Genomic DNA, 20,420 nt, shown 5'->3' with positions numbered 1-20,420 from the left:
AGGACATTTCATGAAGGTGATCTTGATCTTCCATAACTAGAAATAATCCGAATAGGCTTACCCAACTAATAGGTTTTACCCTACTTGTAAGACTATTATGGACAAACATGGAGTCCATACTAGATCTCATGGCTTTAAGCAATTTCCTGAGTTGGCACTTATCCAAAGCTTTCTTGTAGGGCACGGATTCTAACCGTTCTAATAAGAAAATTTTAGAAGCCACCTTTTCTCAGAATTTCAACAAACTATTTGATTTGATCCCAAGTAACCTACAATAGGTATGAGCGACAATTGAATTATTCTCTTCAACTCTTAGAATCCTTTCATTCAAGTAGGACGATAGAAGTCTGGCTAGTTGAATTAGCTTGCTTCGACACATTGTTTATCAAATTAGCTCATTTCATATGCCTTCATCTGTAATGTAGTGTTATCCACATCCATTTGTTGCTCGTCTCGAATCTCATTGAGATCTAACTTTACTCCCACTTGGCTTTGTAGGAAGAGATTTCTTTCTATAATGAGACTATCGCGAGCAACGAACACTTTGTTTCTACGCAATTGTAGGAATAATACCTCTAAGTTTCCATGAGAAAACCCATGAAGAACTATTTTTCTGATTTAGGGTGCATTATGTCATCTTTGTAAACATTTTACATTGATTTCATAACCCTTAATCCTGTTTAGAAAAGATAAATTTTGGAACATTTCCAAATCATAACTTTTATGACATCTTTTCTACTGCTTTGGTTAAGTTTCCTGTTTAGTATATTCGCAATTGTTGTTGTAATGCATGTCCTCAAAACGATATTTGTAAATAATTAAATCTTGAATCGAACAATGACAAGAAAAGTTTGATTCCATCTTCATAAACATATACTTTAATTGTAATGTTTCTGGATTGTGAATTAATTCAACAATTCCCTTTAGATGATCATTCCTTTTGAGTTAAATATTTATCACAACAATCATATTGTGGTGTTAAATTGTTTATCTCAAACTGATTTTACATTTTAATTTTGGAATTTTGAACATTTCAATGTTTCCAAGATTTACTTCATTAAGTAATTATTGATATATTTACTTAAATCGTTAGTAAAACCAATGAAGTAGTTAGATCTCTTTGCTAATTTTGAACTTATTGGTCCAGACACATCATATGTATGAGTTTCAAAAGGTCATTTTAGCTTCTTTTACCCTTTCTTCTAAAAGGCAACTTGGTCATCCTAACTTATCAAGCATGACTTCTAATTCTCAAGTGATTCATAATCATATAAGAATAAGAGTTCATCCACAACTTTGGATGTGCAAAAGGTTAATGTGACCTAACCTTACTTGTTTTAAGTAAGTGTACTTTGAATCATCTAAATTTTACTTTTGTGATCTACTTATATCAATGTTATAAAACAAAATTAACTCATATCTAGCAAAATGAAAACAATTTATTACCTTGTTCATGGATCAACACTTATCCAAGCCAAGTTAACCAAATCAATATTCTAACAAAACTGAAATATTATCTCATCAAAACTGGAAATTGTTCTAAAATCATGATAAACTAATCAAAATTTAAAACTATGAAGCTATTTCTGGCCACTCAAACACTTCAAGTGCACCTTCAAGCTTCATTTCCTTGCTAGCTTCACTTGTTTGCAGTTCCTGCGCAACATCTCAATGTTAAGCACTGCAACTTGGTATCACATACCTAAGTGAAAGTTAAAATGTTTATAAGAAGAGTATTAGGTAACTCTTACCTGTTATCTCATCAAAAATGGGGACATCCTTGTTCAAGCACTGGCTTATTCTCTTTTCAGGTAATCCTCTGCATGATTCTTGAGTAAATCAACTAGTTTGACTGCAGAATCTTCATCATCTTGACAAAGTTTCACGAGGTCAAAACCATCATGTAGAGAATGCAGAATTATATCATAAACTGATGATCTTCATATGGTCTCCCTAACATACTTATGCGGTCAAATAGTTCAACCATCGTATCCACATGAATCTATACTAACTGGCCTGGCAAGAGTTTTCTTGAAATTATCTCGCCATTGAGCTTGTAAGTTTCAAACCTAATACTTCCAATCCAGGAGTCGTCATTCTTGGGAACCATATTAATGATTTCCTTGACGTTTTCATCCATTTCTCCATTAACATGGGAATTCAGAATTCCATAGCAAGCATCACGTAAGAACTTGAATAAGAGATAAGGTTCAGAGTTCATGCATCTTCTAGCCCAATCCTCTGGAATAGAAGACAACATCATATGCGCAATTCTCTCACAATATGAAACATTTCTCAAATGCTTCTCAAGAGTCATGCCTGGACTAAATCTGCCCTCGATTGGTCAGTCTAAACGAAATTCAAGATTTTCGTTCCTTAGAACACTTCTAAGTTCGCTTTCCCAATCGTTGAAGTTGAGAAAGTTAAGCCTTGTTTTCATTATTGGAGGTAAAGAATTAATGTCATCATTATTACGACTACCCATCTATATCACAATAAGGCAAAGTTTAATAATTATGTTTAATTTAATAATTAAAGTACCATAAAAGAATTCATTAGTTAACTTTAAAACACTTTATTCAATAATTAATTGATCCCAATTGAATTTTAAGTGATTCCAAGATCCTTTATTTGTGCAATAATTGACCAGACTTAGGCCCTAATACCAACCATTACATTTTCAAGGCGACTAAACTCTATACTGATTACAACTCTTGTAACTCTTGGTTGAATAATTAATCATCACATGCTTAATTATTACCCTTAGGTTCAAGGTTCTAAACCCTTTAGGTAACCTTGTTGAGTATAACCAATTAAAAGTGTAAAATGTGATTTACCCCAACTCCCGAAAGATATAATATGACACCCAGTTGAGGCATGACCCATCATAAATATCAAAGGTTTCATCGGGTTTTTAATTGGAAAAGCTACCTCAATATTTCCGGGACCTAGATTTATTATGTTGTGATTATTTAGTGAACTCTAGCACATCATCAATTAACATAAATAAAATCTAACATGCATAATCTAATAATGCAATAAAATAAAGCATGACATAGTATAACCCCTTAGTCCTAAGAAAACTAGAAATGAAAATGCTCCCACTTGAATCATCATGGATCTCCAATCACCTTGCTCCTTTGGGTCTTCACTTCATGGGCTTCTTTGAACTAACATTATTTGAATAACTATTCTATTTACTTTAAATAAAAGTTACAAAAATACTTAACGGTACGCAGACCGTATTAAGATTACAAAAATACATCACGATGCGCAGATCGTATTTAAGAATCTATGGGTCATACTAGTCTATATATAGCAACATAATATCATATATTATAAAAGTGTCATTTAATAAATCAATCAACATGCTTGTCTAAACTACAACATCGAATGTTCATAATAAAGTCAACACATTTCCTAAAATATCTCATATTTTAATCATAATTAGATAATATCATATATTATTCATGACCGTTTATTAAATATCATATATTTAATTTAGTCATGAGATAAAATCAAATCATATTTTAATCTAGAAAGATAAATCATATTTAATCTTCCATGATTATTCTAACAAATTGAGGAGATTCTATCCTAATTACTAGCCAATCAAATAATTTTAAAATCAATTATATCCTAATATAATTATGGGATAATCATATTATTTAAATCAATTATTATCCTTTTGAAATATGCTCATAATATCTTAACAAATCTTATCCAAAATTAACCACTTTAACTAGAATAATTACCAATTTAACAACTTTAAATATGGATAATATCAAATACAACAACTTTTGAATATTTGATTTTATCCTAAAATATAAGATTTTATCCAAATAAAACCGATTCTATCTTTTAAAATATTTTAAAAATATTTTATCTTATCCAAAATAAATAATATTTATCTTAAAATAATTTTAAAATAATTTTTTTTTTTGAAAAACCGTAAGCCACCACCGCCGGCCACTGTGGTTGGCTAGCCAAAGCTAGCCACGGTGGCTAACAGCCTTGACGGCAGCCACTGCCGCAAAGGGCAGCAGCGCGACAGCTGCTTCTGTCGGGGCTGCAGGCCACCATGCGTGGCCAGCCAAGGCTAGCAACAGTGGCTGGCTGCGGTTAACAGCCACTGCCGCGCAAAGGTAGCAGCAGCAGCCTTAGCGTGGCTGTGACAGCAGCCGTGCAACTCTTGCACGTTGCTGTCCAGCCACCTCCCGGACCACCTGCCCTTCCTCCCTCCCTCTGGACTAACCACCCGGTCAGCAGCCGCCGTGGCTGCGCAACCCAACCGCGGTTGCCGACCAATTTTATTTTTTTTTTTTTTGTGTTTGTGTTTTAATTTAATTAAAATAACACTTATCATAATTAAATTAAATCAGTCCATAAGATTAAAAATAAATCAAATTCAACTTTAAAGTTAGGGTTTATCATAAAATTAATCCCAATTTAATTCTAACTTAAAAAATTAAATCGATGATCATACACAAAACACTTTTATGTATAAATCAATCCGATTGAAATTATGAATTATAAAATAAATCGAATTAAATAAAAATCAAGCACAAAAATCATATTTTAGGGCTAGTATTTTCTAAAAATTCGAAATTAAGGTTAGGGTGTTCGAATATTTCGAACAACTTAGGGCTAAAATTCGGTCATCTTCATGGCTATTTGAGAATAATTAAATCACATTTAATCGATTCCAAAAGTTTAATCACATTAAAATAATAATTGAACCATAATTAAATTAATTTCTCCCTCTTAGTTGATTATAAAATTAACATGGACATCAAATATTCGTATTATTATGATCTAACGCGTTCATGCAAGAGGCTAACCGATACCACTGTAGAAGTTTATAGGTACTACGCAACGGAAATAATATGAATCATATTCAATTAAGCACCTAATCCCAAGAATCACATGTATAACACACAAGACACATAATCATACCTTTGATGCGTGAATTCCACGAAACTATTCGACAGGCAAATCAGGGAAAGAATAGAGCCCCAAGTGTTGCTCCTCTATTTAGTCCACGAGATTCGAACAAGCCATCCACCAATACTAGATTGGTCGAGTGATTGAGGAAAACCGCGATCACCACCTTTACGGACAACCGACCAGCGCACGAACCACCACCACCACGAGACACCACAGGCGCCAAGGAGGAGGAGAGAGCCGTGTGAGAGAGAGGACTTTGAGAGGGGTTGGTTTTTCGTGTTTGCTAATTAGAGGTTGGTTTTTCAGTTAATTGCTTACATGCAAACCTAGGCACCTAGTCTATTTATAATCCTATTATAATTAAACTAGCGCACGAAGCCCAAAACTCTCTTATCCACTCCATATGGCCGGCCACCTAGAGTGATGAGGCCCATAATGGGCCTCGTCCTCTAATGCTCAATCTAGCCCTTTTGTGTGACCTTATAGGATCCGTCCAATTGGGCTTTTGGCTGCTTTACTAGTTCAAAGATCGTTAGTACCTCTAGGTATGGCAAAGCGATGACCCAAATGTACGAACTTAATTATCTCCATATGATTTTGGGGTTATTATCATCACCCAAACTAATTCCACCAACAGAAGTAACAACATCTTCCTTATTATCGTTTCATCCATAATCGTATCCATATATAGTTCAACACGGATTTACCTATAATTTGAATTGAGTAATTTTATTTTAATAAACTTACAACATAAATCAACTTATTATACATCAAACCATATTATAATCAATAAAGGAGATAGGAAGTTAAACTTACTTGAAGCTTGCTAATCGCTACCACCGCTTTACCATTTCAGCCTACAATCAAAATTGAGTAACTTTAATCATCTTACATTATAAATCGACTCACAATACTATAGCTTGATAATCGCTACAAAGGGCAATACCATTTCCATTCTCTTATTGATGGGCTGCTTGCTTAGGGCAATAATGCATGGTTATTTCAAATTTGCTACAGTGTGGTGTACAGTAACTAACCACAGTTAACAAGCGTTAACATGCAACTAACGCCTATTGAATTTGGCGTAAATTTGGCGTCCAAAATCCAAGTTAACGGAGATGTGGTGAGCTGTCAATTTGTTTGAACTAAGGGGCACACATTTGCATGTTATTTACAATTCATGCCATCGAATTAACGAATTTCGCAAATCTGGGGCATGAACTTGTATTTGCCGTCAAAATAGTTCCTAAATTGGTATTAATTTGGAAATGCATGACAAATTTAATATTTCTACTTTTAGTTGTCTTATCCACTTCCCGAGATTATTCGTTAGTTTTTGCCGTAATTCAATTATTTAAATCTTGACACTTAATTAATGTATGTTCACCAATAACATTATGGAAAACGAGAAAGCCCCAGTTAATCAATTTGATAAACAAAATTTGTTTATCAAATGACAAAATGGTAAATAAAACAATTTTGCCATTTGATAAACAAATTTTATTTATCATATTCATCAACTTGTATTTTCTCATGGAAAACCATTCAACTACTACAAGGAATCCACTGGAAAGTAAAGGGATCAATCGAAAACAAAAAAAAATTATAAGAAAGACAAAATATAAGTATCATTCAAGATATTGTGGCAAGATATGATATGAACGAAGAATGCTCCTAGTGGATGTTTTTCTCTATCTCTTTAGTTTAGAATTTATTACTTTTGTGTGCTTTTATTATATTTTACGCTTTTTTTTTTTTTTCAAATGTAAAAAGAAAGACCTTGACCGTAGCTCAACCCTCACAGTTTTTATTATATTTTAGGATAGTTTTATTGCTTTCTTAATTAGTGTTTTAGAATACATAGATTCCGTCAAAAAAAAAAAGTTAACATAGATATAGTTGAACAGTTCGATAAAATTCAAAATCAAGTCAGTTACATCCTTGGGCCATTACTAATCATGATTTAACAACAGTTTTGATTTTTGGTTTATTGACCCCCAATGCAAATCAACTCTGTCCAACCCAACAAAGGTGCTGCTGCCCCCTGTTGCTGAAGCAAAAACTGCTGCTGCAATTAAGTGGAGAAAGCCAATGCAAGGGTGCGTTAAGGTGAACTTGGCGAATGTCCTGGTGGGGGTGTAAGGGGGGGCTAGGGGTGGTATTCAGGGACACTGTAGGTCAGTTAGTTGCAGATGCAGTTAAGGTGGTTCATTGTACAGCTCTGGATTGTGGCAGAAGCAACGGTGATCAGATATGGTTTGCAAGTGTCAAGTAGGCTCGGTTATAATCAAATTGAAGTGGAGAGCGATACACTAAATGCTACTAGTTTCTATGCTGTAAAGATGGTGAAATGTGGGATGACTCAAATTCATTTAGTTTATGATATTAGAAATGATGGGATGTTATTTAATATATGTATTTTTGCTCATATCAAAAGATCATGTAATACGGTTGCTCACCAAGTGATAAGGTGGAAAATCATTGGTAACTTTGAGCTTGTTCAGTTAGGCTCGTTCCCTCAAAGCAGTATTTCTTTGACGGATTTGAATTTCTAATAATAATATAACATGACTATGTTCATTAAAATAAAAATAAAAATCAATGATATACAAGCATATACAGTGAGCTCAATTAAAATTTAACACAAATGTCATGTCATACATTTTTATACATTTTCTAAATGCACCATAATAGTGAATTAGTGATGCTGCTTTCCTGCTTTGAGAGGATGTGGTATTGCTCTCAGACCACATCTCCAGCATGATCATTAATATACAAGAGCATTTGCATAATCATTATAAACATATAAAAACACACAGAAGGCAACAAGCTTATTGTGCACGCTCAAGCAACATCCGGCTCTGGGATGTCCAGGTAACAGATAGTGGATGTGCTGAAGATATCTGGACGCGTATCACCTCATAGACAGCTCCTCTAGATAGCACCCCCAGAACATCTTCTTGTGTGTTTGTAGCAAGGTTGGCCAACGATACCACACGATAATGAGATTCATCTCGCAAGCGAAACCCGTTAGACCATTGTCCTACTTTCCACCATTTTATTGAAACTTGTCTCTCAGATATGTCGGAGCATTGAAGGGCATCCTTAACATATTGCAGCTGCATAACAGTACAACTCAAAATAAAAGTATAAGAGCTGCATAGTAGCTAGCATGAAGGTGATGAAAAACTCAATTTCTAAATCAGAAAGTAGTTTTCTAGTTTCATAAAGATACAAATGCAATTTCACTTAGCAGCACGATGGCTCAATACAAAAAAGGCCATAAGACTCAGAATACAGCAAACCAGGTTACACACAAGATCTTGATCAAATAGATGTAATCCCCCTCCTCCCCCTTGTTTGTTTGTAGACGATTGACCACAAAATGAGACTCATCCCTCAAGCATCACTATGGCTCGATAAAAAGGCTATAAAACTCAGGATTTTGCAAACCAGCACATACACAAGATCAAATTGATGTAATCGATTCCCCCCTGCCTCTTTGTCCTCTATCTGTTACTAAATTAGTCAGTTATTCAGCTTATTGGATAATTTGCAATGTAAGGTGAGCTGCACTATATAATTGCAGATGCAAAGGTATTTGCGAGCTTATTAAATTTGATCCATGCTTTGAAGAACCAAATCTGACCATCAAACAATACTCATGCTCACTCCAAAGAAACTATAGCACAAAAACATTTTCTAGCTGCAAGTTCTAATTATCCCCCATCCTTGAAAATTTCCTACGTACTTTGGACACGCATAATAAGGAATTCAAACGGGTATATTATTGTTAGTTACAGTGGGTATAAGAATATATAAATTAAGGGTAATGTTATATGTAACCCTAAGGGCTATACATAAGCATTAAATATACTCTTGGAAATTGTATAAAATTAGGAATTCATGACAAAAACACGCGTAAATCAGTATTATTAGTGTTTATATTTTAATGATTTCTTAACTTTTTATGATTTTCAAGTGTAAATTTAATTCTTATATGTAGCCCTAAGGGCTATGTATAACATTTTCCATAAATTAATAATAACATAGTGGATAATAGAGCCCACATAATATAAAAAATGAGGCAAGGGTAAAGAGGTGTAAATCATGTGTGAGTGACAATTTAATTTTAAGAAATAGGGAAAAATATTTGTGGACATCCTGAGAAGGAGTACACGATTATTAATGGGAAATTCTCAACGATAACCCCCAATTTTTGCTACGCACCAATGGTAACCTCCCTTTTTTTTTATTATACAAAATGACCTTAATTAAAAATTTCATCTCACTTATGACATTAATGAGAGTTAATTAATTAAAAGAAACTTGCTATAGTTAACTTTGAAAAAAAAAAACTTAAAAAAAAAAAAAAAACCTAAAAAGGAAAACCACCAACCCAGCTCCTGCGAGCATCTAGGGTTCCCCGTTCCCCCCGCCGGCGACGCTACCCTAGCCCCACCATTACCCAGAACCCAAACCCCATCGACGACCTTCCCTCTCTCTCCTCTTCATAGTGCAACCACCATTTTCGCTCAAATTAAGTTCGCAATTGAGCAATCAAAGCTTTAATTCGTTCAATTGTCCTCTATTTTCAATCACAATGTGTTTTTCGAACCTTAAATCAAGCAATTGTCAATTCTTAGATTTTTCCCAATTTCTAGGGTTCTTCCAATTCCATTCTACATTGTTCGAATTTGAACAATTAGCCACAAATTGTAAGATGGTGTGTAAGGTGGTTGTTGAGGGCTGCACTAGGGGCAAGGTGGCTGATTGGTTCGAATTTGAACATTTTCCTTTTTATTATAGATTAAATTATGCACAATTAGCACAATATCCTAACAGTGGTATTAAGAGCTACTACGATTAAGAAGGCTCTAGCACGATTTCCGCAAAGTTAGAAATATTTAATTTAAAAATAAATACATAAAAAAATTAAACAAAAAAAAAAGAAAAAAAGAAAGATGTCATTTTCAAGCACAAATCAACAAGTTGTTCCACTATTCAATGGTGATAATTATTTACGAATTATTGAAGCATTCGAATGAAGGTTGTTTTATGTGCCTTTGTCATTTAGGAAGTTGTTGAAAACGCCATACCAGCAACACAACAAACTAAATGAAAAATTGATTGGCAAAAGAAAGATGTAGAAGCCAAAATTCATCCTGCTACCACAGACTCGATATTTCCTGAAATAATAAATGCTACCTCGACAAAACAAGCATGGGATACCTTGAAAAATGAATTTTAAGGAACAGAGAAAATGAAGGTCGTCAAATTACAATCGCTTCAACTTGAGTTTAATCATTTAAAAATGGGAAAAGATGAAAGTATAAAAGAATATTATTCCATAGTAATAGAGCTCGTTAATCAATTAAAGCCATGGGTGAAAGTACAACGGATCAACCGAGTGGTGCAGAAACTGTTATTAACCTTATCAAAAAGGTACAATACGATCGCTCAAATAATTGAAGAAGCAAAAGATCTCACTACATTATCTCTTATAGACTTTCTTGATTCACTGCGAATTCATGAACAAAGAATGATTATTAGGGATAATGGAACAATGTCTACAGATGGTCAAGACCGAGCTTTTCAATCAAGACACATACATTCTTCTTCCTCTTTAAAACCACAAAATTCAAGAGGAAATTTCAAGCAAAATAATTCATACAACAATAAGGAGAGAGAACGAAACGGTAAATTTCATCCTTGCAAAATTTGCAAAAATACAAATCATGAAGAAAAGAATTGTTGGCGTAAGGGAAAACCACAAAGCAACTATTGCAAGAAATTTTGTCATATTGAAAAGAATGTAGGTTTAAAAAACAACAAGTGTCAGAGACAATAGATGGTGAAGAAGGATACCTTTTCTATGCTAATCAAAATAATAACAATAAAGGAGAAGATTGGCTTGTAGATAGTGGATGCACAAATCATATGACCAAGCGATATTTTCACTGACACATCTGTTAAAATCCCTATCAAAATGGGTAATGGAGCAACGGTGAAATATGAAGGAAAAGGTACTATTGTAGTTGAAAAAAAATTAGGCACAAAGCTAATTAATGATGTTCTTTATGTCCCTAGTTTGAATCGGAATGTGCTTAGTGTTCCTCACATGATTCTGAATGGATATTCCGTTCACTTTAAGGGTGAATCATGTGCAATATTGGATCCACAAAGAAATCAAGTTGCAAATATTAAAATGCAACAAAAACGTTTCCTTTAAATTGGAAATATGCAAGAAAAGAAAAGGTAATGCAAGCACAAGGAGATGAAGCTGCATGGCTATGGCACAAGCATTTTGGTTATAGTAATTTCCAAAATCTAAAACTTCATTCGCAGAATAATATGGTGAAAGGTGTACCTATTAACTCAAATATAATTGGTGTATGCAATGGTTGTCAATTAGGAAAAATGAGAAGGCAACCGTTTCCAAAGGCAATTGCGAGAAGAGTAATTAAGAAATAAGAACTTGTGCATACAGATGTATGTGGTCCAATGAAAATTCTTTATCTCGATGATAGCAAATATTTCATCTTATTTATCGATGATTTTTCTCGAATGACATGGGTATTACTTCATAAAAGATCGTTCTGAAGTTTTCAAAATATTTAATAAATTTAAGAATTCTGTCGAGACAGAATGTTCATCACAAATAATGAATCTTAGAAGCGACAATGGGAAAGAATAAACCTCATTAGAGTTCAACAAATTTTGTGATGAGGAAGGTATACATCACAAACTTACTGTTCCATATACACCGCAACAAAATGGTGTAACTGAAAGAAAGAATAAAACTGTAATGGAGATGGCAAGATCAATGCTCAAGGACAAAGGAATGCCTAACAAGTTCTAAGTAGAAGCAGTTTATATTTCCGTGTATCTTCAAAATCGACTCTCAAAAAAAGCAATAGAAGGTCCAACACCAATTAAAGCATGGACGGGATATAACCCATCTATAAGTCATTTAAAAGTGTTTGAATGTGTATGTTATACCCATGTACCCGAATAAAAACGTCATAAACTTCATGATAAAGCCGAAAAAGGTATTTTCCTTGGCTATAGCTCTCAATCTAAAGGATATAGGGTATATAATCCATATACTCATAAAGTTGAAGTTAGCATAGATGTAGTGTTTGATGAAAATGCATCATGGAATTGGGAGCAAAATGATATTAACGGAAGGTATGTTACGACACCAACATTTCATCAAGAGCGTCCTACACCACTAATATCAACTCTAGGTGATTGAAGTCCACATTCGCAGGAGGCGATTGATAATAATACAAATGAATCAGATGGATACAACTATGATAATTCTACATATTCACCTCCTAGAAGAACTCGAAGAATTTCAGACATATATTTAAAAACCGAAAGAATTTCGGATCTTGATTTTGAACAATGTGAACTTTGTTGTCAAGCTACGCATGAAACAGTTAACTATGAGCAAGCCTCTCAATATGGAGAATGGAGAGCTGCTATGGAAGAAGAAATTTGCATGATTGAGAAAAACCAAACATGGGAATTGCAAGACAAGCCACCCAACAAAGATGTCATTGGTGTCAAATGGATATTCAAGACAAAACTTAATCCAGATGGTTCGATTCAAATGCACAAAGCCTGGTAGTAAAACGATATTCACGACAATTCGGAATCAATTATAATGAGACAGTTGCTTCGATGTCAAGACAAGATACATTTAGAGTAATTCTTGCTCTAACCGCACAACGAAAATGGAAAATTTATCAACTTGATGTCAAGTCTACCTCTTTAAATGACTTTCTTGAAGAAGAAATCTATATCGAACAACCTACAAGGTTTGTAGTGAAAGGAAAGGAAGATAAAGTATTGAAGCTAAAGAAAGCTTTAAATGGACTCAAGCAAGCTCCACGCGATTGGTATAGTCGAATTGAGGGTTACTTTATTCAACAAAAATTCACGAGGAGTCCTAATGAAGCAACATTATACATAAAAACGGATGGGCCTAATGTCATAATCATATCACTTTATGTGGATGATCTAATCACTACTAGAAATAATCCAACAATGATAGAAGCATTTAAGCAAGATTTGAAGAAGCAATTTGAAATGACTTATCTTGGTCTAATGAATTATTTTCTTGGTATGGAGATTAAACAAACCAAAGACGGGATTTTCATAAGTCAAAAGAAATATGCTGAAAACATCTTAAGAAAGTTTAAAATGGAAAATTGCAAACAGGTGTCTACGCCTTTAGCTCAAAATGGGAAGTTAAGCAAGGAAGACGATTCTGAAGATGCTGATGTTAAACAATATAGAAGCATAATTGGAAGTTTGTTATATCTTACAGCTACAAGACCAGATATGATGTATGAGGTAAGCATGTTGGCAAGGTTTATGCAAAAACCAAGCCAGATACACTCACAAGCAATCAATAGAGTTCTTCGTTATCTAAAAGGAACCTCAGATTATGGAATATGGTATAAGCCCATTAAAAATTATAAACTAACTAGATATTCAGACAGTGATTGGGCTGGATCTATAGACGATATGAAAAGCACATCAAGATATGTGTTTTCACTTGGAAATGGTGTATTTTCTTGGCTAAGTCAAAAGCAAGATATTGTGGCTCAATCTGCAGAAGCCGAGTATATTGCACCATGTGCAGCAGCAAATCAAGTAATTTAGTTAAGAAGAATCTTAGCAGAATTAGGTGAAGTTCATAAACAACCCACAAAAATATTTTGTGATAATAAATCTGCTATTGCTATTGCTCAGAATCCAGAACAACATTGAAAGACTAAACATATAAAAATAAAATATCACTTTGTCCGTGAAGTTGAAAGTGCAGGAAGGCCTTGTTCATTGTTGTACTGAAGAACAAATTGTTGACATGTCTACAAAAGCACTTCCAAAATCAAGTTTCGACTTGTTAAGGGGGAAACTTGGCATTCAAAGGAAGCTCTTCAAGGAGGAGTGTTAAAAATAAAAAATCTTCCTTCATCCTCTATAATTAACAAGCTATTTTTAGTTATTATTATATTACAACTATTGATTTCACTTTAATAATCATTCAAATTTTAAGTAAACTATTAACAATATTTATGTAATTAATATTGTTATAAAAGCGTTGTAAAATCATAAGAATATATATCATATCAAAAATAATAAAATTATATGTTGCTGTTGTCAAAAAAATAAATAAATAAATAAAGGAAATTTTGCGAATAACTACCATTTAAATGCCCACTTTTGAAAACAACTACTATTTAAAATTTTCTTTTGAAAAAACTACCACAAAAATACAAAAAGTTTGAGTAGCACTACCACATTTATTGTTTCCGGCAAGAATCTCAATTTTTGGGGCATATTTTATAAAATTTCCCTCAAAAAACCCAAATTAAATGATAATATTGCATTACATTAACCCTTAATTGGATTATACATTTCAATTGCCCCAAATCCCCCAATTTTGTAAAGCCCTTAATTCAATTTTTTGACCATAAACCCTAATTTTAAGCTTTAATTGAGAAATTAAATAAACTATGATGCAAAATTAAAGATAATTGACCTATAATTGTGTTTTACTATCGAAATTTCTTGTTTTCTATACCACAATTGATTGAAATTTTATAAACTAGGCTTTCTCAACCGGAAATTCTTCCCAGAAAATAAAACGTGGTAGTGCTACTCAAAGTTTTTGCGACTTTGTGGTAGTTTTTTTAAAAGAAAATTTTAAATGGTAGTTGTTCTCAAAAGTGGTCATTTAAAAGGTAGTTGTTGGCAAAATTTCCATGAATAAATAATAAAATTATATATATTTTTTAATTTCTTCTTTTTATTATATATTATATTATGCCCAATTAGCACTATATCCTAACATAGCCAAATAATTTTCTCAAGTTTTTAACCATCCATAAAAAAAGATCACAGAAGGTGATGCAAGAATTATACTTCCTTCGATCCCATATGATTTTCAATGAAGCAGGTGCCTAAAATCCTAATCAAACTCAACCATAAAATACATGCAAAGTTTTAATCAATTCACATAAACTAATTAGGAACTGACTTACTATTCAAGACTTAAAAATTTCTCGTCACAAAAGAGGCTGCACTTACTTTTTTTTTTTGGGTGCAAAAGAGGCTGCACTTACTCTGATAACTCTGTTCCATAAGATTTATTTTAGGTTGGACGCATGAGAAGAATCACATGAATGGCCTATATAAGATTGCCAATAAGGGTTATAATTTAACAGATCACTGATATGAAAAACTGTATTGACTAAAATACTGGGAAACCTGGAATATATGATAATATATCAAAGATAATTGACTAATGATGAGAATATTATTTCTAAAAACTAGAATAAACAAAGAGGTTTTCTCATGCTACTTTAATAGTTAATCATTCTGAAAAAAAAAAAGCTGTCAAGAGCTGTAAAATTTTCCTAGAATGAAATCGAATCACTACGACCCTAGAACATTGCTATATAATGACAACATGTCCACCTCTGCAACATCACTAGATAATCAGCATAATATATTCACTGAAATTCCTGCACTATAGCTAACCTTTCATATTCAAGGGAGAAAAGTGAATTCACATTAACTCAATTTGTACATACAGGTGGAAGTCAGAGCTCTAATCATAGAAATGAATAATTATAATGTTAAACGCGGGTCTAGGCCGCACCCGCAAACCAAGAGAGAGAGTCCATTTCACAAGTCCAAGGAGATTCCACCCCAAAGCCATATGGCAATAGGAGGAGTAGCCCCTTAGCCTTATAAAGTGTTTAACTCTCTCTTCTTTAATCAATGTGGGACACTTACATGTGGTGACACTTGAGAGCTTTATTCTTCAACACTCCCCCTCATATGTAAGGTCCCTTTTAACTTTGTCTCATGTGATTTTTCGGGCTAGAGTGCTTCTTCACTCCCCCTCACACGGACCTACTCTTGGCCCAGTGAACTTTAGCCATTTAAGGTCCCATATCATGGGCCTGGCTCTGATACCATGTCAAACGCGGGTCTGGGCCGCACCCGCAAACCAAGAGAGATAATATCGCAACAATTTGAAGAATTTCCAATCGCAACGTTCATGTTACTGCCGTTACGATTGCGGGAGGGTGTTAGAGATAATATCGGAAAATATATGTGTGATATATTTTCCGTATTGATCTTATTGAGAATAATATATTTAGGTTTATTATATGTTAAGATATTATTTAAGTATATCTTTTAGGAAGATTGTTTCCTATCTTATGAGCTTAGGTTTTGTATAAATACTCAACTTATTGATGAATAATAATCAAGTCATTCTATTCTCTCTCATAAATAATTTGTCATATAAGCTAGCAATATTGTACGGAGATTAAAAACTACAAAGGATGACACGTAACCTAACTACTGCAAATGAGTTTAAACCACTTGATGGATAAGGAAGAGCTGGCTTTTAAATGCGGCAGCAGGCTAACTTGCTCTTAGTATGATCATAGATGATTGTGTAGTCAATATAATAATTAACTATAGTTAGCTCCATAATCCATGTTTATTCTGTTAGATTTCTGTAATGTTCAGGTTCCTATTCGTTACAACCTAAAATAAGCTAAACTTAGCTAACTGCATGACTAAACCACTTCCTAACAAGAAAGCTTACAACAGATTTTACCTAAATCTATGATATGGGAGATATGCAGACACAAAATATGACTGTGACAGGTTAAAGAGAGAAATTAATAGTTTGTTAAGTTGGAGAGATAAGGAAGACTATATTGAAAGCTTAGAACTATTTTGATCCCTTAGATTATCATGATAGAATTATCTAGAAGCTTCCCGTGTCATTACTGACACTTTCATAATTTTGCAATTGTCAATCTGGCTCCTGTTTTATTACTTTAAACACCGATTCCATTAACTTTTCACCTAATTTACTGATTATTAGTTTTTTCTTGACTTATGAAATTATATTAACAAAAACTATCTAAAACTGAATTCAAGAATGAAAAGTTTGTTGTCAAAGTTTCTACTTTATTATTGTGTTTTCTTCATCGAGTTCAAGAAGTTGTGGATAAAGAAATGAATAATTTGGATTTTACTTTTGAATTAATGTTAAATGAGAATTATGGACAAGAATGGTAGTGATCTTACCGGCACTCCAAGCCAGTTGACACAATAGTGTAATCCTACCAAGTTCAGAAACACATTCAGCTCTTGCCTGAACAGAAACATCTGCACATCCATAAATTCCACCTGCATTGAACGGAGCTCTTCAATTGCTTTGAGATAGTCATGAACCTCCAGTGAAACAGAGAAGGAAAATTGCTCCACAAATTTCACAATTCTGCTTCCCAACTCACGGTGTCTTTTGACATAGAAATTCTTCCAACCCTATTAGGAATGTCAATCATAAACGAAACCCATAAGATTGATACACGCATACACTGGAACCAAAAGCATCTCAAGTATAGCACTAATAGCAGGCTTTTGCATCATAAACTCGCATAGTAAGGCTACAGCTTCCCAAATAATCGAACTATAATTGCCTGACAGGACCATGATGAGTTATGTACTTGTTAACAGCCAAAGGAACAGAAAACTGACACTTCACTACCCATATTTTGAGTAAAAAATAACCTATATCCAGTGACATGTCAAGAAATCACAAAGTAATGAGGTGAATGAAATGGTAGAAACATTTTAAGTTTGTTTTTAACAAAATGCTGAAAGATGAATTCAAGCCAATATGCTTGATCATCTTTAAGCTTAACAACAACAAATCATGATTATCTTAAATTCTAAAAAAATCCCGGGTCATGATGCACATTTTCAAATTACTTTTAAAACAATGATAACAAATTATGTTTAATTACAAAGGAAGAGGAAATGCATGACTGTTGATTTTTTCTTAAGAGAAATACAAGGGCTAAAGAACATATCTTATTCCAAGATTGTCAATGCATTACCCCTAAATCACTAATATTTTTAAGTATCAATATGTAGAAATTATAAAAATTTGATATTGTGCAAGAATAAATTAAGCATAAATATGTCTGTTAGTTATATTGTGGAAGAGGAAATGCAAGACTGTTGATTATTTTTTAGCCAAATCTTAAAAGAAGATTATACAGGAATAGACACAAGTATAGATTATCAAGAATTCAGCATAATCAGATTTCACAAATTTCAAAGTTGCCACTCTTTTAAAGACTTTCTAAATTAAAATGCCTTCCGTCTCAAATTAGATGACACAGTTTTTTTTTTAATCACATTTTTCGATACATAAATTCAATCATAAATATCTTTAATCATCAATAAGTAAAATTAAAAAAGTTGATGCTTTGAAATACACCTAAAAAGAGATGACTTCAGCATATTTTTTCTTATTTATAAAATTACAAAAGCTAATTAAAGTAGAGTTTCTGAATAGTGTCAAAACTCTAAACATGTCATTACATTTGGAACGGATACAAACCATACCCCAAATTCTCTATCCAAATTTCGCAGTTACAAACACATTTAAAATTAAAAAAAAAAAAAAAATTAAATTATACTTTCTCCGTTAACGATTATTTGCAAGTTTGAAATATTTTATATCTTACAAATAATGTCCCAAATTTGCAACTAAAAGTTAACGGAGATAGTAATATAAATAAAAAGCAAAATAAATTACCTTTATGTATGATTCAGAAATTGAATTATCAGAGATTAACGAATGATCAGATAAATTAAGGGAAGGCCATCTCCCTTGAGTCAGCAAAACCCATAATTGATCCGCTCCACATAATTCCCTCCAGAATTTCGAGCAACTTCCAAGAGCACAAACATCTCGAACCTATTATATCAATCATATTATATACAAAGCAATTTAAATTGATCAAATAGAATTATCAAGAACACCAAATTTAGAACTAACATATGATTATCAAAATATCAACATAAGGAAAAAAAAAAGGTGAAAGAATCAAAGTTGAATTAATTAGAGAAAAGAGAATTGTATTAGAAATTACCGGTAAAATAGAAGCGACTTTGAAGGCGATGTCGTAAGTAGGATCAAAGTTAAGGGTGCACGACAACTGCTTCATCTTCTTCAGGTTTAAAAAATGTCAAAATGGTGGACTTTCCATGTTGAGGGAATGAAGTTCCCAAATAAAGTGGGATATTTAATCGTCCTTTCTTACCGACTAGGACTATTTATTTATTTTTTTTTATGTTGGAAAAAATGATACTCCGTATTTTCTGGCCCTATTTAGCAGTAGTGTTCTAGGTCGTTGTTAGTGTTTGGACCAAATTTAAACGGCAAAAATAAGAGGGCTTTCGGTTCACACGGGTTAATAGAATAGAATATTAGAATCTATAAAGGGTAAGAGAGAAAACTGAAGTAAAACCCTTTGATCTAAATTATTTTTTTAAGAAATTTTTGGTATTTCACCTCTATTTCTCCCTTTATCAATGCACCACCACCTTATCACACACCCATATGATGCCACTACCACCCAACCTGGTTGTCGTCTTGCCACCACCCTGCCTGGTCGTCGCCTAGCTGCCACTTTGCCTGGTTGTCGCTTCCACACTAGTTTCTCTTCCTTTTTCTTGTTGGCAGCTACTTTTCTCTCTTCTTATTGTTTCATCACCACCATTAAAACCCAAATTCAAGGTTTTCATATTCATAGATCTAGAGTTTTAAAAGTCAAATTTTAGCTTTTAAAGCCATTATTTTTTTGGTATCCACACGGTTAATCTTTTGGGCTTATCCGAATTCGGGGATCAGTTTCGGGTATATATGATTCTACTACCACCCAACCTTGTTGTCGCCTTGCCACCACCCTGCCTGGTCGTCGCCTAGACGCCACTTTGCCTGGTTGTCGCTTCAACACTAGTTTCTCTTCATTTTTCTTGCTGGCAGCTACTTTTCTCTCTTCTTATTGTTTCACCACCACCATTAAAACCCAAATTCAAGGTTTTCATATTCATAAAACTAGAGTTTTAAAAGTCAATTTTTAACTTTTAAAGCCATTATTTTTTTGGTGTTCCACACAGTTAATCCTTTGGGCTAATCCGAATTCGGGGATCAGTTTTTGGTGTTTAGGTTCTACTCTCCTCCTAATTGTTGTTGTGGGGAATCAAACACGGGTCATCCCTACTAAGTGTAGTCTCAATCACCACTGCACCTGATATGAAATAACCAACAAAACCCAAGAAAAAGGGAGGACAAATCAAGTAACAACAAGTTCAAATCAACAAAATAAGGCAAACGTATCTCAAAATCACCAAGATAATGAAAATAGGGGTCTTAATTAAAGCCAACACCAAGTAAAGCTAGGATTAAGGTGTAACCAAAAGATTACAAGGTAGCAATCACAAAGAAAGCAAGATAATCACAAAGATTATGGTAGAGAAAGAAAGTCTCTTTGATTACAAAATCAAGCAAGGTTCAACATTAATTAAAATGCAAAAACGTCTTAAAACAACTTAAATAGTTCGCACAA

At 33.4% G+C, this 20,420-nt stretch overlaps 1 protein-coding gene across 1 annotated transcript; it reads right to left on the bottom strand.

Moving 5' to 3' along the window:
* Positions 1-7,539: 7,539 nt before the first annotated feature.
* On the bottom strand, positions 7,540-19,227 carry LOC110704407. Its single transcript, XM_021882189.1, has 4 exons — positions 18,942-19,227; positions 18,605-18,766; positions 17,083-17,322; positions 7,540-8,066 (listed from the first exon to the last, which is right to left on the bottom strand). Exons 1-4 carry the CDS (start codon positions 19,014-19,016, stop codon positions 7,779-7,781), a joined length of 765 nt encoding a protein of 254 aa, XP_021737881.1. The 5' UTR covers positions 19,017-19,227; the 3' UTR covers positions 7,540-7,778.
* Positions 19,228-20,420: the final 1,193 nt, after the last annotated feature.

Source organism: Chenopodium quinoa, unplaced genomic scaffold, assembly GCF_001683475.1.
Source record: "Chenopodium quinoa cultivar QQ74 unplaced genomic scaffold, ASM168347v1, whole genome shotgun sequence".
NCBI lineage: Eukaryota > Viridiplantae > Streptophyta > Magnoliopsida > Caryophyllales > Amaranthaceae > Chenopodium > Chenopodium quinoa.
This window is presented reverse-complemented; position numbering and strand designations above follow the sequence as displayed.